The 27,831-nt window shown below is 39.7% G+C and overlaps 1 protein-coding gene across 1 annotated transcript in view; it reads right to left on the reverse strand.

The window, feature by feature from the left end:
- Positions 1 to 7,121: 7,121 nt before the first annotated feature.
- The window catches only part of exoc1l (exocyst complex component 1 like), a 36,552-nt gene continuing 15,842 nt past the window's right edge, over positions 7,122 to 27,831 (reverse strand). Inside the window, exon 3 of the mRNA XM_028803015.2 lies at positions 7,122 to 7,936. Coding sequence (XP_028658848.1) covers positions 7,676 to 7,936 — 261 coding nt within the window. The 3' untranslated portion in view covers positions 7,122 to 7,675. The remainder of the gene's footprint in view (positions 7,937 to 27,831) is intronic.

The following is a 27,831-nucleotide window of genomic DNA, read 5'->3' on the forward strand; positions in this document are numbered from 1 at the left end:
TGAGCTGTTTGTGTCACCTGATTTGATCAGACATTTTGTTCATCAGACAAATCTGTATGCAGCACAGTTTATTGAGAAAAATCCCAATTTACCTCCACATTCCCGTGTTCGTGCTTGGGTAGACACTGATGAAAACGAAATGAAAAAATTCATTGGGATTTTGATGTTGATGGGAATAATCAGAAAACCAGATATTGAGATGTACTGGTCTACAGATCCTATGTATGCAACACCTATTTTTGCAGTTATCATGAAACGTAACCGATTCTCTTTGCTGCTGAAATTCTTTCATTTGAATGACAACAGAAATGAGCCAGATAAGAAAGATCCAAACCGTGACTGCTTGTTCAAGCTACGTCCTTTGATTGACCATTTATTTGAAACATTTCAGTTGCCCTACATGCCAGGACCGTCAGTTGCAGTTGATGAAAGTTTATTGTTGTGGAAGGGCCGGTTACAGTTTCGACAGTATCTACCATTGAAAAGGGCACGGTTTGGTATCAAGATGTTTTGCTTAGCTGAGAATTCAGGTTACATTTATAGATTCCGTGTATACACTGGCAAAGAGGATCCTATGAGTAGTATTTCAGCAGTGTTGCCAGATGAATGTAAGGACTTTGGACTTTCAGAGAAAATTGTTGTGTACCTTGCCCTACCACTATTGGACAATGGGTACACCATTTAGATGGATAACTGGTACTCCAGTTGTATGTGTTTGCCCATTTCTAGAACTTGCACAACATTTAGTGATCAATACTGCTTGAATAAATGTAAAAAAGTAAAAAAATGAAAATTGTTCAGATTTCGCCTGGCGTGGGGAATATTTAGGGAGTTGGCGGTTAAAGGGTTAACACACGGATCACTCCATCCACAATGTGCCACCTCACACATCAGATTGATGCTCGCTATGTACTTTAAAATTCCACGTTCTGTAAAAGGATTACAACTGTTTTTTAGCTAAATTAAATAAATAGAGTTTTCAGATTAGCATATGATCTTTTTTATTACATGTACTGAAATAATATGATGTGTTATAAGCAGTATTTTTTTTTGTGATTATTGTATGATTGCCTGGAGGAGATTAAGACAGCAATTCACATTTGTTGTGTTTAAGACAGCAATTCACATTTGCACAATATGTGTTTGTGTGTTTATGTGACTCAGTATATGCACCAGCATTTCAGTACAGCTGTATTAGGGTTTTGGCTTCTGTATTTATATATATATGTTTTTTCGTATAGATTTCTAAAATTATACATTCATTTTAGGGGTTTTGATGCTCCTTATTATGAATATGTTGTTTTGTTCGTTATTTTGTATTTCTTATAATTACCACTATGTTTTGTTCCTGTCAGCAAGACCATTTTACACATTGCTAGGGTGTGCCCTTTGAGGTTTTGACCTTAATGTCATGATGCAATGGGATAAAAGGTCATCTTGGCATTTAATTCCTTATCTGAGTTGTGAATACAAAACCCTTTTTCATATTACTTTTTATAAAAACTTTTCTGTATTCTTTTTCCTAGTTCTGACTTTTTTGCCCTATATTTTTCTTTTGATTTGGCTTTGGCACTTATGTCCTCGATCTCCCTGTTCTGACCCTTTTCTGTTACTCAGTAATTCTCCCAGTCATTTCTCAGATCTAGTCAGTTCATCAGCATAACAGTAACTAAGATCTTAAAATGAGTGAAACCCCGAGAAGAGATACGTTTATAGAGAGTTAAGGAAATTGTAGGGGCAAGTAAATGAATTACAAGAACAAAAAACTTTTTAATTTTAATTGTGTCTGGGTAAGCTTTTTTAGCTAATTGAAATAGCTGGAACATTAGCTAGATAACCGACAGACTGTGGACAGTGTTATAATCAGTTGTTCATGACGCTTGCCCTTTACCTACATATTTCATTAAATATGTATGTATGGCTGTAATTTTCATAATCTATTTATATAAGTTTGATTGTGTTTTTAATAACAACTGAGAAGGTAAGCATTGAATTACCTGAATTAAAACATCAGTTTAATCTCCAATATTCCAGCACCAATAATCACTTTATTCTTAATGTGAAATGAAAACGGCACCAAAGAATATGCAGGTAAGTATAAAAACACTGAATAATAAAACACATGAAATTCTGAAATGAACTGATTTATTGCGTTTGCACTAGACCCTTCATTATAAATTTGAAATTCCTTTTTGCCTTAAGTTTATAACACTTGGCATGTAACACTCAGTTAACTTATGTTTAAGGGTAATTAATGGTACCTTTTGTATTGATGCCCTTAGGCTTGTCTTTGTGTTTTCTATTCCCTCAGGCATTTCCATGCAGATCCAGTAAGTAATTTCCTTGTAAGAAATACTTTTTGCTTCTCTTTTATGTGACGAAATGAAACACCAATGCTTATATGTTTCGTGTGTTCTTCATAATCACAACGAAATAATTGAGATATGCAGATTAATCACTAATTAGGAGCTCTAAAGCATTGGTTTTCAAGTTGTGCTTTGCGACACCAAAGGCTGTGCAAGGGATGGTGAGGCAGTCCAGGCAAGGCTGACATTCATTAAAAAAAATCAAGTTAAATAACCTAACATAATTTTGAAATAAACATAAAGGTAATTCAAAATGTTCAATTGTTGCATAGAAGTAGTTCTATATCAATGTAGTTCTGTACTAGAGCAGTGGTCCTTAACTCATGCAGTATGCAGTAAAGGGCCATTAGTTACACAGTGGCCAGTCCCATGTCCCCTTGTGTCTCAGGCAAGTGCTCACTTTCTCATCCCCTCCACTCTACGCACTGCACTAGGTGTCTCATTCCCCCTTAGGTCTGGTTAACTAAAGTTACAAGATTTTTAGTTTTAGTGAACTTGTTTTGTTTACCATTGTATTAAAAACAGTTTTAGAATTTGGCAGACTAAGGCAGAATGATATACAATGAGGAATAGTTTTAATGTTGAAATTTTCATTTAAGTGTTAGTATTATTAATCAGCAGTGGAAAGTAGAGTTCCAATGTTCATTAAAATCCGTCCTTCCATAAAAAAAATAAATAAAGGAAACGTCTGAAAGTAAAAGAAGAACTGTGCTTATAGTTATCAAAACTGGAACCCTACATCGAAAATAATTACCCTATTAAGCATAAGGCACTTGAAGCCATGAAGGAGGCTCAGCCTCCACCATTTACCTTGAACTATTTTCCTCTCTTTTTTGACCTGAAGTCATATGGAACTTGAATGATACTTCCGAAAAGTCGACAAAACACAAATGTGTATTGTCTGTGTTTCCACTGAGTGATTTTATGTCGAAAAAAGTTTGTTTTATCACCTGAAATGAAAAATGACAACTGATATGATGGATATTGGTTCTGTTATTTCAATTTTGTTCTCAATCGCCATATTCCTTTTTAATCGTTGGCGACGAGAGCGAGTGAATACAAAAAAGGGAAGGCGAACTCCCTATACTTGGCAAGGCCAATCCCGTATTAAGGATTTCTTTGAAATTATCTCCAGTGATTTTACTGAGGAGCTATGGGTACAAAATTTTAGGATGAGCAACTCAACATTCATGGAATTATGCCAAGACATGAAATTATGTTTCTTGCCGTAGCATACATGAGGGAGCCAGTCCCGACTGAGAAGCGCATAGCCATCGCGCTTTATAAACTGGCTATTTATGTGGTGTACAGCATTGTTGCTGAGATTTTTGGTGTGAGCAAAACCATCGTTCATAGGTGTGTATATGGGGTGTGTCAGGCCATATGTTCCGAACTAATGAGGCAATACATAACTTTACCTGATGTGGAAGAAGCACAGCATTTTTCGCAGCTCAATTCTGATGCACACAAAATATTTCAGGTGTATGATACAATCGATGGCTCACATATTATTACTCATTCACCAAGTGATGGGTATTGGGATTATGTTAACAGTAAAGGATGGACATCATCTATTGTTCTGCAGGCGGTCGTTGATAACAGATTAATAATCAAGGACATTTGTGTTGGGTCACCTGGTAATACTCTGTTCAATGCTTGCATGGACTGGGCGTTGGACAAGGTTGTAGGGTCAAGTGGCTGTGGGGCATCTGTTGGTGAAGAGAGATTCACTAATCTTAACTTTGCTGACGATGCTGTGATATTCGCAAAGTCAGTGGAGGCTCTGACTGGGACACTTGAGAGACTGAGAGAGGAGTCTGAGTGTCTGGGCTAGTGAGTGTCCTGGATAAAAAACAAGATCCAGGCCTTTAATGACCTCTTAGGCACAACCACCAGCAGTGTGTCTGTCTACGGAGAGAGTGTCGACCTTGTTGAGAGGTTTACTTACCTCGGCAGCGACATGTATGTCTCTGGTGACTCTTCCAATGAAGTCAGTAGATGGATTGGTAGAGCATGGGGAGTCATGAAGTCACTGGAAACGGGTGTTTGGAGCTCCCGATATCTATGCAAAAGGACTAAAGTCCAAGTTTTTAGAGTCCTGGTGCTTCCTGTCTTGCTAAGTAGTTGTGAGACATGGACCCTATCCAGTGACCTGAGATGAAGACTGGACTCCTTCAGTAATGTGTCTCTTTGGAGAATCCTTGGTTTGACTTCGTGTTGAAAGAGTGGTTGCTCACAGAGTCCCAAATGAGGCACATTACCCACATTGTGAAGGAGCATCAGTTACGGCACTACGGCCATGTGGCATGATTCCCTGAAGGTCATCCAGCTCGCAGGATCCTCATTTTTGAGGACCCGAGTGGCTGGACCAGAGCCAAGGGGAGGCTCATGTAACACCTGGCTGCGGCAGATAGAGGGTCATTTCCAGAAGGCAGGACTGGACCGTGTGTCTGCCTGCGTGGTTGCCAACCAGGATCCTGAGCTGTTTCGTCATGTGGTGGGTGCAGCAACGCATTATACCAGTGCATGCTCCCCAACCTCACCTGACCTGGTAGTGCTCATTTTGCAGTTATTTGAAAATTTATGTCACGTCATGTGTCCTGAAAAAAGGGTTTCCATTGTAGTTTTGCACATTATTGTAAATTATTACCTGAAAAATCGCATAAACGTTTATGTGAATTTTGATTTTATTTTGAAAATTCATGTGTTTCCATTATTGTTTTTTGGTTTCACAATTTCAAAATGCTCATTAAGGAGGTTAATGGAAATGTGGCAACTGATAAGATGCTACAGGGAAAGAAAAATTTCTCAAATGAAGATATTTGTTAACATCAATTTGACATGAAATTACTATATAAAATATATGTTAGTAACATTTAACCATAAACTTTGTTGACAAAGGCATACTCTATGATTTATACATTACATGAGCAACAGGGTCAGATTTAGACAGGGTGATTATGGTGCTGGACTATAAAATAAAATCAGTGCTGCTCAGTCTTGTGGGGTGGGGTGTTCAATGGCAAAACACTTGTTAGCCTGCAGGCACAATCATCTTGGCTTATTGACACTCCACGGGTCATTAAGCAAAGAACCAGCACCCACAAAAGTATAAAAGGAGCTTGAGTAGAGAGACAGGATGATTGCAAATGAAAAAGATAGAAAGAAGGGAGTAAAAATCAAGAGAACGGTTGGGAAAAGAGCAGAGAGTTGATAGGGGATGCAAGCCAGTGTAGTGGATTGAAGGCAAGTCAGTTGGTGGCATGGAGAACAGCGTTCCAGGGGTGGGTCACTCCTGCTCAGCAATCCGTAGGAGCAGGAGTAATCGATTGCTCCAGGGGCTCTGCTGGAGCAAAGGCATGAGGCACGCTTGCTAGTGCTTCCTCCCAACTGTAAAGATCTGATGGGTGAGCGGAGAGAGAGAGAGCGAGAGAGACGTACTGGGACTCAGAACAGAAGAAGAGAAACTGATTTTAATTTCTGGCATTTTTAAACTTGATTTTAACCCTTGTTTGTATTATTTATTTATTTATTTATGGATAAAGCAGTGTTTGTTTTGTGCTGACAGCACTTATATTTGTCATGGATTTTTTTTCTTGGTTAGTTGTACTGCACTTTCTTTATTTGGACACTACATAAATAAAATGCACAAAGCACTTTGATGCACCAACCTTGCTTGTTTCTGTGTCCTCATTGCCATAGTTTATCCCAGCCATGGCTACTGATGACCCGGGTTCAAGAAGGTGTCAAGGCTGTGGGCAACCTAGGCATCACAGTGACCTTAAATGATAAGTATGGTATTTTTAAAGTTGAAGTTATATCTTTACAATCATGGTATATATTAAGTTGCCAATAAATTGCATTCTACAGTGAAGCATTTTTATAAATCAAAAAAAAAACTTGTCTATTCTTGTAGCTTATAATAGGGCTAAAGTGAACGAACACAGGTCCATAGGTAAAGGCAAATACCTTAAAACTTGGTATATATGTTCACTTTGAAACAGCAAAGTTTTCAGTTTAAGAAAACATGTCTTTTGTGTTTATGAAGCATCCATGTAGTAATGAAAAGGAAACTAGAAAAAATTATTTTAAAGCTTTGAGGAAACAGCATTTCAGTTTCTAAGCGCAGCAGTGCCCACTTTGTTGATTGAATATGCAAAGTTCTCTTCATTTTTCTGTTTAAAGAAATATAAAACATTATACTTTATTGTTATGAATTGTTGCACAAGTAGTTCATCGTCTAGTGCCTATGAGAGTCTACTGTCTTCATTCTGTTGTCAAGTATGCACATCAAAGGTAAGCACTACCACCCTGGGACACCACAGTGTGTGATCACTGACACTGACACTCCAGTCTCTTGGAGAAGACATCCATTGTGGACAACTGACTCCGTCCCTTCTGATTCAGATGCTATAAAAGCAAGGTGCTCCCAAAAGAAGCAAGGCGCTCCCCGAAGTCTGACTGCTCCGTAGAGGCTTTAGAACCACAACCAACAGCAACATTTGGATTTTGTCTCTTTATCACACCATTGAGTGCCTGTTATTTTCAGATACTTTATTATTTGAGTAAACGGGGTGGGCTGGTTGGCATTCCTCTTGACTCCTGTCATACACTTGACCAACAACTCTATGTAAATAATTATTTAAATTGTAGAACCTAATATATTTTTTGTTTTTAATAAAAACATTTACTAGTTGAGCTGATATCCTTGTTATTTACCATATATTGTTTTATTTAGTGTCAGATTTTACCCTGTCCCATTTCTATAATACAGATTACCGATAGTACACAAAATAACAAAATATGTTTTATATAAATATATTCAAATTTAGTTTGGGAATTTAGCCATTTAATTAAGAAAAACAGATAAATCATGAAGAATAGGGACACATGCAGTTGGTGATAAGTTAACTTCTCCAGTATGGTTCCACTGATAGCTACCCTATGTATTTCTATTAAAGGCTAATTTTTTATACAAAATTAATAGCTTCATTTTGGCAAACACTTTGGAGAAACTCAGCATTGTCATTGATGCTAAACTGAATGACATCTCCACAACACATCATTGAAATCCCAAGCACTTGGAGATCTTCAGAGAGGAGGGCAGAGAAAAGGCATCAAGCAGCATATTTCAATTAAATTAGAAAAGCCTTCATCTTTCTTTAAAACCTGGGCTGGAAAAAAAGATCATTATTTGCAGATCCATCTTCTGTGAACACAAATCCAAACTTGTTAGAATTAGTAAAACAGGAGTGAAAAACTGTGAAATGTTTTCAAGTGTTTGTAAAGGTGCAACATTGTAATGCTTTCTAGGGCACAGGGCAGAGAGACAAACACACAAGATTGAAAGCATAGAAGCAAATCTGCATCAAGAACATACAGTCACCTCTGTTTGAGGAGATGGATGTGGGTTTAATGTACGTAATGTCAAAGTTTGCAATTTTAAGGTCCTTCTTCTGAACCTTTCCACTCAGTTGTACCAAACACCGAGCAAAGGCATACTTTGAAGCACAGCTCATGGCCTCCAGTGTATACACTTTCTCAAAATGCATGTCAAAGAATGAGTTATCCTGCAAGAACAGAAAAAGAGACATGGTTAGGAAAAAAACATCTTAATATATACTCTGTTTTAACCTGCTAAGAAGATTTAAGTGGTCAAATGCATTAGACTGCAATTATAAAAGAAGAGATTACAAGAAGCAGACATGGCAGACTTTCTGATTTCTTAGGAAATGCAGGACATCTTCTCCATCCATAAAGGGTGCTATTACTCAACTCTGACCACAAAAAGGCTTTCTTCTTCATAAATTCTGCATTAGAAGTAAATGGATAAGCATTCCTTCATGTCTTTAAAGTTGGTTACTTTCTTACTTCTTCACAAGGCACTGTTTAAAAATATATACAGGGCATGCTGAAATAGAGACAGAGAAGAAGGGTGTAGTAGCAAAGTATTTTTTTATTGATAAAGAATCTTATAAATGTAAGTGAAATAAAGTACCATCCATGATGCATGATTTGATAATGCGGCACTGACTACTTGTCTTGTCTGGGAAAAAGGGAGAGACTCTGGAGCACTACTGAACTCTGACCTACATCCAACTTGTACATGCTTATTTTTAAAAGACGGAAAGCCATAGTCGGCTAATGTGAAGGTAACATTCATCAAGGACCTGCAATCTCTAGTCCTCCTCTGCTTCAGAGAAACAGATGAAAACCACAGCATAGTGTCTACAGCATTTTCAGCCAATTGAGTCATAACTACTCACATAAAGTATTCAAGTTTTTCTACAGGTATGGGTTAATCAAGCTTCAATCTGGAACAAAGATGGCAGCAATTTGACAAACAAGAAGGATAAGCAGGGAAGTTTAAATAGTTGAAGGTGAAAGTGAAAGTAAATTATGCAGTATTTTGGAATTCAGGGTAAATGGCCAGCTACTTGTAATCGTGCAGTGCCTTTTTGGTAAGGTCCATACATGGCAGTTATAATGTATTGTTTTTGTATTGATGATTGTGTTGAAGTCTTCTTTCATCCTCTTGTGACTCAATAAATCCGAATGGCAAAAGAGATTTGCACACCATCCCGAGGGAGGTGGGGGACATTGAGTCCGAATGGGCCATGATCCGTGCCTCTATTGTTGAGGCAGCTGACCGGAGCTGTGGCCGTAAGGTGGTCGGTGCCTGTCGTGGCGGCAATCCCCGAACCCGTTGGTGGACACCGGCAGTGAATGATGCCGTCAAGCTGAAGAAGGAGTCCTACAGGACCCTTTTGTCCTGTGGGACCCTGGAGGCAGCTGATAGGTACCAGCAGGCCAAGCGGAATGCGGCTTTGGTGGTTGCTGAGGCAAAAACTCGGGCGTGGGAGGAGTGTGGGGAGGCCATGGAAAACGACTTTCGGACGGCTTCGAGGAGATTCTGGTCCACCATCCGGCGTCTCAGGAAGGGGAAGCAGTGCAGTGTCAACACTGTATATGGTGGGGATGGTGCGCTGCTGACCTCGACTCGGGACGTTGTGGGTCGGTGGGGGGAGTACTTCGAAGACCTCCTCAATCCCATTAACATGCCTTCCAATGAGGAAGCAGAGCCTGGGGACTCAGAGGTGGGCTCCCCCATTTCTGGGACTGAGGTCACCGAGATGGTCAAAAAACTCCTTGGTGGCAGGGCCCCGGGGGTGGATGAGATACACCCGGAGTTCCACAAGGCTCTGGATGTTGTAGGACTGTCTTGGTTGACACGCCTCTGCAACATTGCATGGACATCAGGGACAGTGCCTCTGGATTGGCAGACCGGGGTGGTCGTCCCCCTCTTTAAGAAGGGGGATCGGAGGGTGTGTTCCAACTACAGAGGGATCAAACTCCTCAGCCTCCCTGGAAAAGTCTATTCGGGGGTCCTGGAGAGGAGGGTCCGTCGGATAGTCGAGCCTCGGATTCAGGAGGAACTGTGTGGTTTTCGTCCTGGTCGCGGAACAGTGGACCAGCTCTATACCCTTAGCAGGGTCCTGGAGGGTGCATGGGAGTTTGCCCAACCAGTCTACATGTGTTTTGTGGACTTGGAAAAGGCATTAGACCGTGTCCCTCCGGGGAATCCTGGGGGGGTACTCCGAGAGTATGGGGTACCGGCCCCCCTAATAAGGGCTGTTCGGTCCCTGTACGATCGGTGCCAGAGCCTGGTCCGCATTGCCGGCAGTAAGTCGAACCTGTTTCCAGTGAGAGTTGGACTCCACCAGGGCTGCCCTTTGTCACCGATTCTGTTCATAACTTTTATGGACAGAATTTCTAGGCGCAGCCAGGGCATTGAGGGGGGTCCGGTTTGGTGGGCTCAGGATTGGGTCACTGCTTTTTGCAGATGATGTTGTCCTGTTTGCTTCATCAGGCACATCAGTGTGAAGTGGCTGGGATGAGAATCAGCACCTCCAAATCCGAGACCATGGTCCTCAGCCGGAAAAGGGTGGAGTGGCCCTCTCAGGGTTGGTAGCGAGATCCTGCCCCAAGTGGAGGAGTTCAAGTATCTCTGGGTCTTGTTCACGAGTGAGGGAAGAATGGAGTGTGAGATCGACAGGCGGATCGGTGCGGCATCCGCAGTAATGCGGGCGCTGCATCGGTCTGTCGTGGTGAAAAAGGAGCTGAGCCGCAAGGCGAAGCTCTCAATTTACCAGTCGATCTATGTTCCTACCCTCACCTATGGTCATGAGCTATGGGTAGTGACTGAAAGAACGAGATCGCGAATACAAGCGGCTGAAATGAGTTTCCTCCGCAGGGTGTCTGGACTTTCCCTTAAAGATAGGGTGAGAAGCTCAGTCATCCGGGAGGGGCTCAGAGTAGAGCCGCTGCTCCTCCGTATCGAGAGGAGTCAGATGAGGTGGCTCGGGCATTTGATCAGGATGCCTCCTGGACGCCTCCCTGGTGAGGTGTTCCGGGCACGTCTAACCGGGAGGAGGCCCCGGGGAAGACCCAGGACACGTTGGAGGGACTATGTCTCTTGACTGGCCTGGGAATGCCTTGGGATTCTCCCGGAAGAGCTAGAAGAAGTGGCCGGGGAGAGGGAAGTCTGGGCATCTCTGCTCAAGCTGCTGCCCCCGCGACCCGACCTCGGATAAGCGGGAGACAATGGATGGATGGATGGATAAATGTAAAGTATTACACATAAGAAGTAAAAATGTTAGATTTGAATACACAATGGGCGGTCGGAAAATGGAGAGTACACCTTATGAGAAGGATTTAGAAGTCATAGTGGACTCTAAGCTATCGACTTCCAGACAGTGTTTAGAAGCCATTAAGAAGGCTAACAGAATGTTAACTTATATAACACGATGTATGGAGTACAAGTCCAAGGAGGTTCTGCTCAACCTTTATACTGTAATGCACTGCTGAGGCCTCATCTTGTGTACTGTGTGCAGTTTTGTTCTTCAGGCTACAAAAAGGACATAGCAGTGCTAGGAAAGGTCCAGAGAAGAGCGACAAGGCTGATTTCAGGGCTACAGGGGTTGAATTATGAGGAAAGATTAAAAGAACTGAGCCTTTACAGTTTAAGCAAAAGAAGATTAAGAGGTGACATGATTGAAGTGTTTAAAATTATGAAGGGAATCAGAACAGTGGATCGAGACTGTTATTTTAAAATGAGTTCATCAAGAACACAGAGACACAGTTGGAAACTTGTTAAGGGTAAATTTTGCACAAACATTAGTAAGTTTTTCTTTACACAAAGAACAATAGACACTTGGAATAAGCTACCAAGTAAGTGTGGTAGACAGTAAGACATTGGGGACTTTCAAAACTCGACTTGATGTTTTTTTGGAAGAAATAAGTGGATAGGACTGGCGAGCTTTGTTGGGAGGAATGACCTGTTCTCGTCTAGAGTGTTCTAATGTTCTAAAGACATTTCATACGTTGTGTGAGATGCAGCCCGGACACAGACAGACGGACACCTTTTTAAAGTCCACCACACGTTTATTTTCCATATTTACAATGTCCATAAGTGCACAACCCCAGTGCCTCCAGCACCAATCTCCCCAAAGTCCTGGCCTCTCTTCCAGTGCCTGCTTCCTTCAGGCCACCTCCACTCTCCTTCACTCAGAACCTTGTCCACTCCTCGCCTGACTCCAGTCATCGTTTGTAGGGAGGCGGCCCCTTTTATACATGCCCGGATGGGTTCCAGGTGCTTTCCCGACACCTCTCTGCGGACACTCCCCTGTGTGGCGGAAGTGCTGGCTGTGCTCCCGGAAGCCCTCCGGGTGTCCCCAGTCTTCTTCCCCTCAGCACTTCCTAGTGTGGCAAAAGTGCTGGGGGCCCGGGTCCTTCAGGCAGGGGGACGCCCCCTGGCGGTGGCCACGGGTCCCTACAGGGTTGGGCTTCCAAGCCCTGTACCCGTGGCCCGCAATACAACCAGGGCGGACGCCCCCTTGTGGTCTGGAGGAGGAATGAGCCCTCCTCCTGTCTTCTTGGGTGTCCCGGCTGGGTGCCACCCCCAGCCGCGTGCCACAGTTGCAGCAAAGCTTTATGAAAAAGTATATTCTGAAAATAAACAAAGTAACAGTAAAGTAAGTTTTTCAGATTCATTCAATGTTCATCTTTCTGTTTTTCTCTTTGTCTTTCATTTCAGTTTAGCAGTTAGCCTTTGGTTCAAATGTTTTGTCTTCTAGGTTTGCGACTTGTTTCTGTTTTTGACTATGTTTCATTCCTGGTCTTCTTCTAGCTTTTGGCCAGAATACTATTTTCCACCCCTGTTCTCATATGAAGGGTAAAAAAATTGACCTTTTACTACTTTATGTTTAGAATATTAGAAAAGCAGACAGGGAACCGCAGTAATAAAAAAACTGCACATCATACGAGTCCATTGCAGAAAGCAAGCATGGTGTCACCTGTTAACCTACGATTCTGGTCTTTGGTCTGAAAACTGGAGTAAAAGCGTACATAAGCATATAAAAATTTTGGACTCTCCTCATAGTTTTAAATTTAAGGTCAATCTCTTGAAGTTGTGCAACATCAGAACTAGCAACTGGACCACTCTGTCACTGACTGGGTGTCACTGACATAAAGGAAATAAAGAAAGAGGAAATACCATTATTTATTATTAGAATTAGGGCGGCACGGTGGTGCAGTGGGTAGCTCTGCTGCCTCGCAGTTGGGAGACCTGGGGACCTGGATTCACTTCCCGGGTCCTCCCTGCGTGGAGTTTGCATGTTCTCTCCGTGTCTGCGTGGGTTTCCTCCGGGCACGCCGGTTTCCTCCCACAGTCCAAAGACATGCAGGTTAGTTAGATTGGCGATTCTAAATTGTCCCTAGTGTGTGCTTGGTGTGTTTGTGTGTGTCCTGTGGTGGGTTGGCACCCTGCCCGGGATTGGTTCCTGCCTTGTGCCCTGTGTTGGCTGGGATTGGCTCCAGCAAACCCCCATGACCCTGTGTTCGGATTCAGTGGGTTGGAAGATGGATGGATTATTAGAATTAAGTTACTTTAATTTTAGGTAATGGCAGACTGTTGTGGACTAGGAGTCACAGGCATTATAAACAGTTCCAAAAAGCACTTACAAAAGTTCCCACTAGAGGGGAGTATACCTCCAAAAGCCAGCTAGAATAAGGGAAATAATAGAATCTTCATAAATAAAAAAAAAAGATTCAGGTGACAAAATCCTCAGCTCTGAAGACCCCAAAAGGGGCCTGAAGCAATTCTGAGCGAAGCAAAGTCACAATACACTATCCAAAGACATAATCAAAAGAAAGAGAGCCTAGAGTCAAATAATCTATAGATCACAAAAAACACAAGTAAACTAACCACACCCGGACACATTTGAAATAAACCCTCAGGAACTGTGTGAGACCCTCCAGATTTATAGAGTGAAGGGTAGTCACTGGTGGTGATTGGCAGGGTGGCCACCCACATAAACACATGGAACATAACACAGGCAGCTTACATGTTTAAACAAAATCAAAAACAAAGAATAATGTACATAAACAGTATAATTCAAATAATAAAAAATGTACAAAAGATACTTAAAACATGAATCTGAATCCCAACTAGCCGAGGAACCCTGGCTGAGACATGACACAGACTTTCAAAATTACATATGCAAAAATAAAATAGTAAATGAAGCCATGAAATTCTATTCTCCGACTATTTTCTTAGCTGCTTTACCCAATTTTGGAACACAGTAAGTTAGAGCTTAGCCCAGCAGCACCAGCATAGAAAAGAGCCAAGCAAGAACTGGCTGCCAATCTATTACCGAGCTCACTCAGGTTGAATATCCTGATTCATTTTACATTGGAGATGTGCATAGTACTGCAAATTGCCTTACCACAATGCACATCACAAGAACAAATCCACACAAATGCAGGACGAATGTGTAAAGCCATCCCAAAGTGATACAATGGTATTTAATTTCAAACCCTGCATAATAGTACTAGGGTGTTGTACCATGTTAGCCATTATGAATGTAGAGAAAAGCCAAGCAAAATGACACCTTTTATTGGCTAACTAAAAAGATTACCATATGCAAGCTTTCGAGGCCTGAAGAAGGCCTGAAGAAGGGGCCTGAGTTGCCTCAAAAGCTTGCATATTGTAATCTTTTTAGTTAGACAATAAAAGGTGTCATTTTGCTTGGCTTTTCTCTAAACCCTGCGTAACAAATAAATAGCATTCACCTCTAATGTGAAAATTTGTTGGAAAAAAAAGGTACTTGTCAATCTTTTCTTATAGTCTTTCCTTAGCATATCCAGAAGGGGGCATATGCTCCCTGGAAATATGTTCATTAGAGACTGCTGCTTTACTAAACCAATCTTGTTCTCTCTCTCTCTCTCTCTCTCTTTCTCTACACACACACACACACACACACACACACGCACGCACACACACACACACACACACACATATATATATATATATATAGGAGGCAGCAGAAGGGCTTGGAGAATAATGGTAACACATCTGCCCAGGGGGTGGCGGGGTACACTAATGCTCTTTCTAAGTTCCCTGCAGACCTTTCCCGGGAAATCCGACCAGGAGCCACTTCCTCGACTCGGGACACGCCACTTCCGGTCCCAGTCCCAAGGACGACATCATTTCCCCCAGACTTCCTATAAAGCCTCAATCCCTTCCTCTGGAATTCCGTTCTGTTTTGGACTCTGTCTTGTAAACTTCACTTGCTACCAAACCTTTGACTTTTACAGCCAGGAACACATTACATGGGTGGCTGCTCCAAACCTTTACAATGTCTCGGGTCTCTTCTTGTCACTATATATATATATATATATATATATATATATATATATATATATATATATATATACTAGCAAAATACCCGCGCTTCGCAGCGGAGAAGTAGTGTGTTAAAGAGGTTATGAAAAAGTAAAGGAAACATTTTAAAAATAACGTAACATGATTGTCAATGTAATTGTGTTGTCATTGTTATGAGTGTTGCTGTCATATATATATACATATACACATATACACACACATATACACACATATACAGATATATTATATATACATATACACATATATTTTTTATATATATATTTTATATATATATATATATATATATATATATATATATATATATATATATATATATATATATATATATATACACATACATACATACATACATATACACACATAGATGCACTTACAATAACATAGAAATCAATATAAACAACATTAACATCATTATCATATGAGAATATGAAGTAATATATAAGTAGCACATTTCATATAAATATAAATAATTAAACAGTAAAATCTTCTTGTATAATTTGCTACCGTGGCTTTTCGTTGGTCTGTCCAGGATATTTAAATCACCTGTAGCTTGCAAACTGTTTCACCTATTGACTTGAAATGTGGTACACATATAATACGTCACGTCTGCTATCCGCTTTATGGGTGATGATTGTATTACTCTTTTTATGTTTATTTTATTTTAGAATCAACTCCTATCTGCGCACACCAGGGCGGCCGTGGGCAGATGCGTATGGTGTATTCACTCCATGTTATCGTGCATTGCGCTGTCACTGGTATTTTGATAAAAGAATTTGAACAATATATAAGAAGCGTATAAATTATTAAACAGTAAAACATTAACATTTAAGAAGTAAAGTTACATTGAGTACTACTGCAGTGCCTTCGGGTATACCTCATTTTTTCTTTGCCCATTACATGCTTAAATGTATACATTTTTTGGTGTACCTACCCGAGAACACGCGACATATAACCGACCGTGTGAGAAGCATGTATTTTAAAGAAGCGTTGAGTTCATCTGCTGGTCTCCCTCGTGGAATAACTGGTAATGTTTCAGTAAAATCTACAGCGAGTAAAACGACATTACCTCCTTTTTTTTTTGTACGATCTCTGAGATGTTGCTTTTTTCGGTTCAAGGCTTCATAAGCTCTTTTATGTTCCATGGTGTACTTAATAAGTACTAATTATCCCAAAACCATCATCTTTGAATGTTGCAAGACTTTCGCCTTGTATGTAGATCGGGGGTAATTACATTCATTGCATTCCTAGTCTGAATCACAATCTGATTGTATGGGTGGTTACCTGGCACTGTAGGGTTGCCACCCGTCCTTTAAAATACGGAATCGTGCCGCGTTTGACAATGAAATTGCGCGTCCCGTTTTGAATCAATACCGGACGGGATTTATCCTGTATTTTTGTAATCATTTTTTTTTTAAAGCAGCGTCTCATGCAAATCATCCCACACGCATTTTATGAAGATGCCTCCTTTCCTACTTTTGATTGGGTAATACTTGATGTCATCGTTAGTTTGATTGGTGTTTTTAACTGTCCAGTGAGGAGGGCGTGTCTTTTAAGTACAGTCTGCAAAGTGTTGGCACTGAGATGTGGCGTCAGCGCCATACTTGAAGCCCCTAACGTTGCGGTCAGCAAGTCGGCTAACATCCGCCATGTGCCGTCTTTCAGTTGCGAGAAGCAGATCATAGAATGGTTGAAACTGTTGCCCCTAACGTTGCGCCACGGCGTGTGGTTCGTTTATACCTCGTGTCTTCTCATTAAACTTTTATCTCGCGAATATGTTATTGCAATCCGCAGCGGGAGCGTTTCTATAAACTTTATTTAAACTTACGTTTTACACCGTGGTTTGTTTCCCTTATGAACATGCTTGTATGCTTAACTCGCTCCGTTCTCAATTGTTTAATTAATTTTTTGCTCTTCGCTGTTTGCGGCTGTTCCTCCATTTCCCCCTACTTCGTTCTTTTATCTCGCGAATATGTTATTGCAATCCTTAACGGGAGCGTTTCAATAAACTGATTGAAAATAGTTTTGCATTTACCCTTTTTAGTAAAAGGCGAGCTTTTAAGCCTGAGAAATCACCCCGTAAATGCACACGTTTAATTGGACATGTGTTAATATGTATGGTTACACAGTATTAAAAGACAGTGAACAACGTCAGTTACCTTTGTTCCCCGCGTTTGATAAAAGGTGAGCTTTTAAGCCTGAGAAATCACCCCGTAAATGCACACGTTTAATTGCACATGTGTTAATATGTATGCTTACACAGTATTAAAAGACAGTCAAAAATTAACGTCATTTACCTTCGTTCCCGCGTGCGACTCGTGCTGTAAATCTCTTCCTTGTTTTTAGTTCACGTGATTACGTAGGAGGCGTGATGACGCGATACGTGACTCCGCCTCCTCCATTACAGTGTATGGACAAAAAATATGTTCCAGTTATGACCATTACGCTTTGAATTTCGAAATGAAACCTGCCTAACTTTTGTAAGTAAGCTGTAAGGAATGAGCCTGCCAAATTTCAGCCTTCTACCTACACGGGAAGTTGGAGAATTAGTGATGAGTGAGTCAGTGAGTGAGTGAGTCAGTCAGTGAGGGCTTTGCCTTTTATTAATATAGATATATATACTGTATATATATATATATATATATATATATATATATTGTATAGATATATTTGGTATGGATTTCTTCATGTGATTTGCATTGTGGGAAGAAACTGCATTTGCATTGATTTGCACTGTGAGCAGTACAATGCACAATGTCACTGTAAACTCTGTAATTTATATTATAAACACTGTAATATATATTTTAAAACACTGTAATATACATATTATATGAAATTAAATATTATATCCTTCCATAGTGGTATAGTAGTAATTATAGGATGAAGAAAGAAAAATAACACTAAATAAAGGATACACCTACTGTAGGTTCTTTTAATTTTAGCTGATGCCTTAATAAATAATTTGTTAAAGGAAGCTACTGGCAAAGCACGATGGAGTTCCTGGAAGTTGGCTATGTCCACTTCGAGAGAGTGGGTGTCACATTTTAGCCAGCGTTTCTCCCCAGGATGGGGGTTCAAAGTTGTTTTTCTTGTTTGTTTTGTCCATTTTTTTGCCATTTATTTATGTTAATGATTCTTTATTTAATTATGTGCATTAATCAATTGTTATTGTCTGTGGCTATAAAATGTCTTGAGCATGTCCCATGTGTTTTGTGAATGGTCCCCCAAAAGGCAAGGCCACCTGCCAATTACCACTAGGAACTGCCCTCCACCCTGTAAATCTGGAGGGTCTCCCATAGTTCCTGGCGGTTCATTTCAAATGTGCTAGGGAGTGGAGTGTTTACTTGTGTTTCTTTTGTGTTTAATGTGATTTTCTGGATTTTTGATACTGTGCCCTGTTTTTGGCTTCTCCTTGATTTTTTGTTTTGAGAACTATGCTTGCCGTGCATTGCCTTGTCTTAACAGACAATTACTTGTATGCTCTAAGGTGCTTCATGTGCTACAGAATATACATCCATCCATCCATCCATTTTCCAACCCGCTGAATCCGAACACAGGGTCACGGGGGTCTGCTGGAGCCAATCCCAGCCAACACAGGGCACAAGGCAGGAACCAATCCCGGGCAGGGTGCCAACCCACCGCAGTGCTACAGAATATTTTTGTTATAAATAAATCTTTTATTTTATAAAGATTCTTTAAGGCTCTTTTTGTTTCTGGGTTTTCCTGGTAATCCCTCTCATTGGGCAACTTTGGAAGTATTTTTGGGACTCCCTGTTCACGACAGTGTGTGGCACGGTCCTAGACATGGGCAGGAGTGATGTCTTCCATCTGTCAGTGGGTGAGTTTGAGCTTTCAGGGCAGTTGCCAGAATTTTTATACTTTTCTCACATTTACACTTTTCCAACATAAGAACACGCAATTACCAGATATGGGATTTCATCTTTGCTAACACAGTTCAATTTTAAGTAAAACAAAGTTACTGCTGACCATGAGCTGATCATCACCTAACAAGGAGCACATCAGCACTCTTTTAACAGCCTTCTTGTGCTGCTCAATTTGCCTGTCCTTATCTCTGTTTCACTCTTTTCCTGTCAGCTCGCTTACATCGCTTAAATGCTTCAGCTTTGTCTATTCATGGTCTCATTTACCAATCTTAATGTAAAATAATGTTATGCGGAATTAAACTCGCAGATCACAGTGGCACACTTAAGACCTTCGGCTACACTTAGAACCACAATCGGGAAGCACTGCTGGACAATGTTATATTAAATACATAAAACATTAGTTCATAAAAACACTTAAAACATTATTTCTTCATAATGGTACATGAAGGCAAGATGACTCACCTTCAGTATCATTAAAATGCAGGAGCACATCTTGAACATTTCAAATGATGAAGAATGTTACATTTGTTATCTTGCTTATTATGAGCCTGTAAAAAGTTTTCAGAATCATACCAATGTGTCTCTGGATGGACAGAGTGGCATTTAAATGTGTCAAATACTGTAGAGATTGCACTAATGACTTGTCTACAAAAGGAACAGAGCAAAAACACATAATAAACTGCAGAATAGAAGAACAAAACATTGGTGAACTTGGTAAGTGCATTTAATAGGCTTTGGGAAAGGACCATAAATTATTAACCATTGAAAAATGCATGAGAGCGATGCATTGTAGGTTAAGTACATAATGGATAAATGCTACATGAGAAAAGTGGAAAAGGTAACAGAAAATTAACAACTTTGAACATGAAAGTAGGAGTAATTACTGTACATCATCACCGTGCACTAAATTTACTGCACAGAAATGCAATCAGACCCCATTAGAGGTGTTTAAAAGAAGAAAAAAATATGAGTCAATAAAGGGATATATTGGAAAATGACATATTTTTCAGAGCGTAAGGAAGGCTAAACATGATGACAAAACCATGGCTACCCCCTCCTCGATTTTGAGTTTTTGGCCAACTTGATTAAAATCAGACAAACTGTCAAAATGAATAAAAATGGTCCCAGGCCTAGAAGCTACAAAGTCAAACAGAGAAGACTCTCTCCGCAGGCCTTCCAAATGTACCATCTTTCGCAGAGTTTCCTTTAAAGCTCCATATAACTGATATGAGGTGAAGTGTGATGAGTTGGAAGAGTTATCTCTGTATCTGAATGGAGTTTTAACATAGTATTTTCCTTTCTTTATTTTCCTTTTCTGATTCTCACTTGTTCAGATATGTCCTTGCTCCATTTTGATGGCCTATTCTGCTGACTTCTCTTCTTTATCTTTATTTACTGCTTTCTACATACTTTTGCTGATAGTATGTACTAGTGGTTAGGACTTTGGGCTGCAGTTCATAAGGATGTCTGCTCCACCACCGCCACTGGTGCACTGTTACTGTTTGTGTTCCACTTGTATTATCATTGTCACTTATGGAAATTGGCAGTGTGGCTTGATAGTATTATGTACTTTGTTAAATTTCCTGTGAAATTCCCTGTGAAAGTACATTGTGTGTACCTGCTGGTCGTTTCTTACTGGTGCAAACCGTGTCTTTGTTACTTCTCTGTTGTTTTTAAATTCTCCATTCAATATACCCCTGGGTTATTGTTGTAACTTTGTTTGGACACTTGGACATCTTGGTGCTACTCCACCACACCACTCCATTCTACACTTGCCTTCCGTGAGCTCTATCTCATTGTGTCTTGCACCTTTGGTGTGGTCAGAGAGTGAGGCTCCACTTTCGTACTTATCTATGTCTGAATGTTCTTTGTCTGGTGGGCTTGCCACTGTCCTCTCAATGGACTGGTAGGTGTAATGCTTGTTGGAACCTGGCAAATGTAGTGTTGATAGTGCTTTAGTGCTGTAGCAAGGTGGTTGTTTCTTCAGGGAAACTTTTCACTGACAAATGTCCCTTGGGATTGCTTGTAAGGGAACAACTGGGTATTTTATGATGGAATAAATCTCTGGTCCTGTGTTTTTTCAGTGTATTTGCTCTTGGAATATTTGACAGTCATATCATTGCCATGGTGAAGAGATATTAACCATTACAATTGTGAGGTTTGAACTATCTCCCTCAGTTAAACTTTGCAACACATGACCTCTTTATGGCACATAGAATTATTTGTCCCTCTCATTATGTTCATCGATGTGCCAGATATTACTGGAATGCATATTGTTCTTCTGCTACTGTGATTCCCTCTACTTGGTCTTACAGGTGTTATGAGATATAAGGTGTCTGAGGATTTCTGTTTGATGAAAATGAAACGACTAGGAAATGAGCCAAAATTTGCAGTTAGGAAAGTCAAGGTCAAAGCACCAAAACAGAAGGTACACAAACCTTGAGAGCAAAATGGTTTTAAAATTAACCAGAAACAAAAACCACTTCTAGGACCTAATTGGAATAGAAGTGAAGATTTTGATTTCGAGGCATGAATCCACTGAGAGATAAAATAAACAAGAAACACATTCGTTTTTATACTGTCACTTCCTATGATGTCAAAGATGCGACAAATGTAGTCACATGATGCATCCTACTGCATCGCATAAACAAAGGATAAAATGGGACAAGAATAAAATTGAACTTAATTACAATAAACCCCAAAATTATAATCTACATAATAAATGAAACACCAAATACATTTATAAAACATGTTAATGTTGCATCAGTTATATACAGGTGATATGTGTTGTCTATTTTCATGATTTATTGATGACCACAATTTTTAATGGACTCAGATAAGATCAGCACTCCTCCTATCACTCTTTTTTATTTGTATTTTTTCTATTTCAATTTTCCTTCATTCGATTATAGTGTCAGCCTGTCTGTCGCCTCAGTTACAGCATTTGGTACACGATTGTCAACAGTAGTGTTAACATTTGTCTGTTGGATGGGATTCAGAACCCGTAGGGTTCTGTTAAAATGGCATGACAATGAAGTAGGCATTCAAGGCTGTACATTGAAATGGTCTGAGTGCTACCTTAAAGGTAGATCTATGTCTGTTAACATAGATGGGAACTTCTCTCAGCCAGCTCCTTTCACACAAGGCATCCCACATGGTCCTATCCTGGCTCCTCTTCTGTTTTCCCTTCATCTGCTCCCCTAGAGCCATCTTTTACAAACATGATGTCGTGTATCACTGTTATGCTGATGTTATGCAGCTGTACCTCAAAGTTAGTTGTGACATCACTTCTTCTGTAAAATTGCTGTTGAAATGTTTTGAGGATACTAAATATTAGATGTCACAACATTTCTTACAGTTAAACGAAAATAAAACAGAGGTCATTATTTTTGGTCCTACCACATCTGCAATTGAAATCGGCACTCAGTTGTGCTCCTTGGCAGCAATGACTCATAATGATGTCAGAAACCTAGGTATCATCTTTGAGTCATCAGTACGTTTTAAAAACCAAATTTCCACAGTAGAAGAGTCCAGTTTTCACCAACTGAGGCAAATTTCTGTTCTTTCTATCACAGAAGGATTTGGAAACAGTCATTCATGCCTTTATTACATCTCAGGTAGATTATTATAATTCCTTATATGTGGGACTGCCAAAACCTGCTCTGTCGCACCTTCAGCTGGTTCAAAACACTGAAGCTAAATTTTTTAAAAAAGGATAACATCTCCCCTACTTCAGCCTCTCTCCACTGGCTACTGGTGAGGTGTTGCATTGATTTTAAAATCTTGCTGTTTAATTATAAAGCCTTGCATCATCTTACTCCAAAATACATCTGTATGTGGCACAGAGAACATTGAGGTCATCTGGACAACTGCTCCTTGTACAGTAGTTCCAAGATCTTGGCATGAAGTCTAGGGAAGATGGAGCTTTCTCAGTTGTTGCTCTTAGTCTTTGGAATGACCTGCTTTTCTACATCAGGTCTTCATCTTCGATGAAGGTTTTCAAAAGGAGGCTTAAGACCTACTTGTTTTCTTCTGCCTTTCACTGTGTATAATAAGATTGTGGGGGATGTTTCAATTGGTTGTTTTATTAATTTGTTTCTGTATGATGGTTTGTATTGTGTTTATTTTAATGCTTCTTTGAATAGCACTTTGGTGCAACTTCTGTTGTTTTAAATGTGCTTTTATAAATAAATAATCTAAAAAAATAAGCTGTTGTAATGAAAAATAACAGACGTTTTATAACTACATGTATTACAAAATACATTTCAATAGATGACGTATCACAATGCTGAATATGCCCAACATAATGTAACTGATAGGTGGCTTATATGATATACATACTGGAGTGTTTTTCAGTTTTTTTCTTTTTTTTACAAAGATAAGGAATTGGGAGCATAAAGGGGAACATCAGGTAAGCTGTTGTGTGCTTTCTAATAAATAGCAGGCATTACGGCATAGTGGTTAAGACATTCGGACTTCAAACCCTGAGGCAGTTGGTTCAGATCCTCCTACTGACACTGTGACCATGCACACGTGACCTCACCTCGTTGTACTTCAATTGAAAAAGAAATGTAGCCAGTTGTATCTCCAATGTTGTAAGTCAGCTTTGATAACAGCTTCAAACAAATAAAAAAATGTAAATGAAGTTATGTATTTTAACACATTCTTTTATATTATGCCACTAGTGAGTGTTTGTTTTACATGCAAGCAGTGCTTGAAGTGGATTATTTCTCACCGGTACTTTGCACCAGCACTTCAATATTTTCCTCTTTGGAGTACCAGGAACTATTCAATGTGTACCAGGAGCATTTAAAATCAGCCAGTATTCGCCAGTATGTAGTACCAGAACTTTTCAAAACCTCTCTGTACTATAATGTCACACACCTTAACCAGCTGCTATGTATGAGGGGAACATCTATTCATTTTTAACTTTTTATATTTACAGTGGGAAGTTAGCTAAGGAAGCTGAAAAACCTGGAGTACCACTGGTTCTTTTTTCCACCTAAACCACTATATGCAATAAAGAGTTTAATTATACTCTGTTCAATGCTACTACTACTACTACTACTACTACTACTACTACTACTACTACTACTACTACTATTATACAGTACCTGTATGTAGGCCTATTTATAAAGTGTCTAAGTGTGACTCATTTCATTTGTTCATTTTTGGGTCTCACCTAACATAGTCAGAGCTTTAGGAGCTAGAAACCAGTAATATAGAGGGCATCACAGGACACATGCCAATACTTGTAGTAACAGGGATAATTTAGAATTGCCCATTAACCTGGCACATATATATTTTGATTTGAAAATAAAATGAGATTTCTTTAAGCTATTGTTTCATTTTACATTAATTTAGTTACTTTTAAATTCAGTATAAAGTGTTTAGCAATGGGTCTGACACTAAAACATACTGTATAACATTAATTGACATGTTTCAGGATGGTTGCTGTATGCATACATGCAGGAACTGACAAGAAGTGAAATAGGAGAGCAAGTGAATATAGAGCATGTCTGCCTCCCATCTTCAGATTAGTGCTCAGTGGAACAGCCATATAACAACAAATGAGGTAAACATTTGGCATCACTTTAGATTAAGTAACATTATTACATTGTAGTTACTCTGTAATCACTCAGTAACTACCTGCCAAACCAGAGTGTAATTAGAAATTATTAACCTCGGAATTCTATGTAAAATTGTTGATTCTAATTAGGGGTTAACTGATTTTAATAATAATAATAATAATAAGTTTTATTTATGTAGTGCCTTTCATACACACAAGGACACTTTACAATTCAATTAAAACACATTAACAAGTGTGGCAGATGACCAGGGATCTTGCCCCACCAGGACGCCTGGAAGAAGGACGGACCGGGAGAGGGGCACTATCTTTCCCTGGGCGCAAGAGAGCAGCCCTCCTGGGCAGTATCGTGGACACAATCGTGGAACACCGGAGCTCATGCCTTTTGGGCTCCGCGGCCACTCCCAGGGCGAGTGGAATGATTTAACGAACCCGTTTGGGCTGTGATGCAGCCACACCCGGAAGTACAGCCTAATTAGGCTAATTACCACCTGGAGCACTTCCGGTTGGGCTATAAGAGGAGCCGGAGCAGTAGTCAGGTGGAAGAGGATGGAGCTTACGGTGGCGGCAGCAGCAGCAGCAGCAGCAGCAGCAGCAGCAGCAGCAGCGGCGGCGGCGGCAGCGGTGGTGGTTTGTGCATGATATTGTGTATGGTGTATAATAAACAGTGTGTGTTTTTGTACATCGGGAGTCTGTGTCTGTATGTGCCGAGGCTGATCTCTTACACAAGACAATAGAAGTTACATACAAGAAAACGAATAATACTCATTGAAAAAATGTGTTTTTAACAGGAGTTTGAAATGAATAATAGATTTTTCCTTACGAAGACTGAGAGGAAGAGCAATCCAAATTTTAGGGGCCATCACACTGAAAGTTTTGCCACCCACAGTTACTAACCTGTATTTAGGTACAGTGAGTAAGTTAGCATCTGATGATCTTAATGCATGGGTAGGAGTGTAAAGAAGCAGTAGCTCAGACAGATAATGAGGGGTTAAACCATGAAGGGCTTTAAAGGTGATGAGAATAATTTTATATTTGATTCTTGAAGAAACAGGTAACCAATGCAAATCATAGAGGACAGGAGTGATGTGAGCAGATTTTTTAGTGTGTGTAAGTAAACAAGCAGCAGAATTCTGAACATACTGTAATCTATTGATATATTTAGATGGGAGGCCACAAAACAATACATTGCAATAGTTAAGACGGGTAGTGATGAAACCATGAATGAGTGTTTCAGTATCTTTCACACTGAGGAAAGAATGCAGATGAGCAATGTTGCAAAGATGGAAAAAAGCTGTCTGTACCATTGACCTAATGTGTGGTTGGAAAGTAAGGATCTGATCGAAGATGGCACCCAAATTACAGACTGATGCTGAGTGTTCAAACAAGATCCCATCAATATCAATTTTTAGCCCACGAAGGGTAGAGAAGACAGATTTGGTACCAACCAATAGGATTTCTACTTTATCAGGAATAAGTCGTAAAAATTAGCTGTCATCCATAGATTGATTTCCCGAATGCAGTCAGTTAGTGCAATTGGTGAAGATGGTGCAGTTGCATCAACACTTATATAAAGTTGTGTGTCATTGGCATAGCGGTGGAAGCTTAGACCATACCGATGTATAATCTCACCTAATGGGAACATATACTGTAGATGTTAAAGATATTTTGATGAGAAATGGAGCATTAAGCCCAAACAACATTCAAGACAGTATTCTGCTGCCATCTTGTGAATGAAATAACATCATACTGCAAAATAAAATCATGTTTTTTGACACTCTATGGTAACACATTCAACAAAAACAATGTATGTAAACGAGAAGCTGTAAAGCCAATTTTTAAGAACAAACTGAAACTGAATCATTAGTTGAATGAAGCAATAGTGATGACAATGTGAATTGGTAATCAGATGTTGACATGGATAGTGAAACTGATGCATAAAGTACTGCACAACCAAACTGCTCTAATATTCCTGGTGAATTCGGTCACCGTAGTGCAAGAAGGTTCATAGTAAAAAAATCGGGAGTGGTCTCCCCTGGACTTTGTCTTATACTCAGATATAGGGATGGATATTTGAGGAGTAAACTGCAAGACAATTATTATATTTTTATATTATGTACATTAAAGAACTGTCAACAACAAACCAAATCAAATTAATAATATATTGAACAATTATTATAAAAGTAAAGCTGAATACATCGGACTCTGCCACTTCATGAATTAAAAAGTACGACTTCTGTTTAGCAGAAATAGCTCAAAAGTTGATAGAAATCTACGTTTTGTACCTAATACTTGTATGCAAAATTTGGTTGACCTAAGTGAAAATGTACTCAAGTTATCGTGTTTACATACACACACACACAGAGACAGACACACAGACATAATTCCAAAAATGGGATTTTCGGATTCAAGGAGGTCTAAAATGTTGAGATTCATCAAAATCTCGAAATCTAATTTTTGGATGATTCCAATACATTCCCTATACTTTGTATACGAGAAAGTAAAAAGACAGGTAACACTTTAATTCAGGTATTGCAAACATGAACCTATTACTCATTTGCTCTTACGTAACAAGACCTTAACAACAGCTTCTTTTCTTTTTAATGATACTTACAATGCATTAGTTACATCAGCATTTCTCAACCTTTAATTATTTGCGACCCGTGTTTTCATAACAGTTTTAAACGCGCCCCCTAATGTTTTTTTGAAAGGAGCCCACTAATATCAATTTGTTCTTTTTTAATTAATGATATATCATAGATGCATATTTTATTATACCTACTTAACTTTTATCGACATTTATCTAACTCTATATTTTTTTTCTAGTATCAGAATGTAGTTTAAGTTAATTTGTTTTGGTTTCAATAGATGTATTTTTCATATTTTCGATTCTTGTTTACTTTTTTTCACATCTTCGCGCCCCCCTTTTTGTTACTTCGCGCCCCCCTAGGGGGGCCCGCCCCACAGGTTGAGAACCACTGAGTTACGTGGTTGTTCAGCAAAGGATCGGTGCAAAATTGATCAGTGCTTTTGTTAAATTCTAAAAGTGTTCAAAAAGTGCAGTGTTAAAACTGATCTTCAATAAATAAATAATCCAATAAATAGATCCCATAAAACAAGGTTAAAATCAAAGGCAGGTTCTTCCTTTAGAAACAAACATGAGCGTCTCACTCTATAAATCTGGCATCTCCTCAATTTATCCTATCAGGACTTTGCAGCATGAGGAGTTGCCCGTCGACAGGTGCAGTTTTC

This window comes from Erpetoichthys calabaricus, chromosome 5 (assembly GCF_900747795.2).
Source record: "Erpetoichthys calabaricus chromosome 5, fErpCal1.3, whole genome shotgun sequence".
Taxonomy (NCBI): domain Eukaryota; kingdom Metazoa; phylum Chordata; class Cladistia; order Polypteriformes; family Polypteridae; genus Erpetoichthys; species Erpetoichthys calabaricus.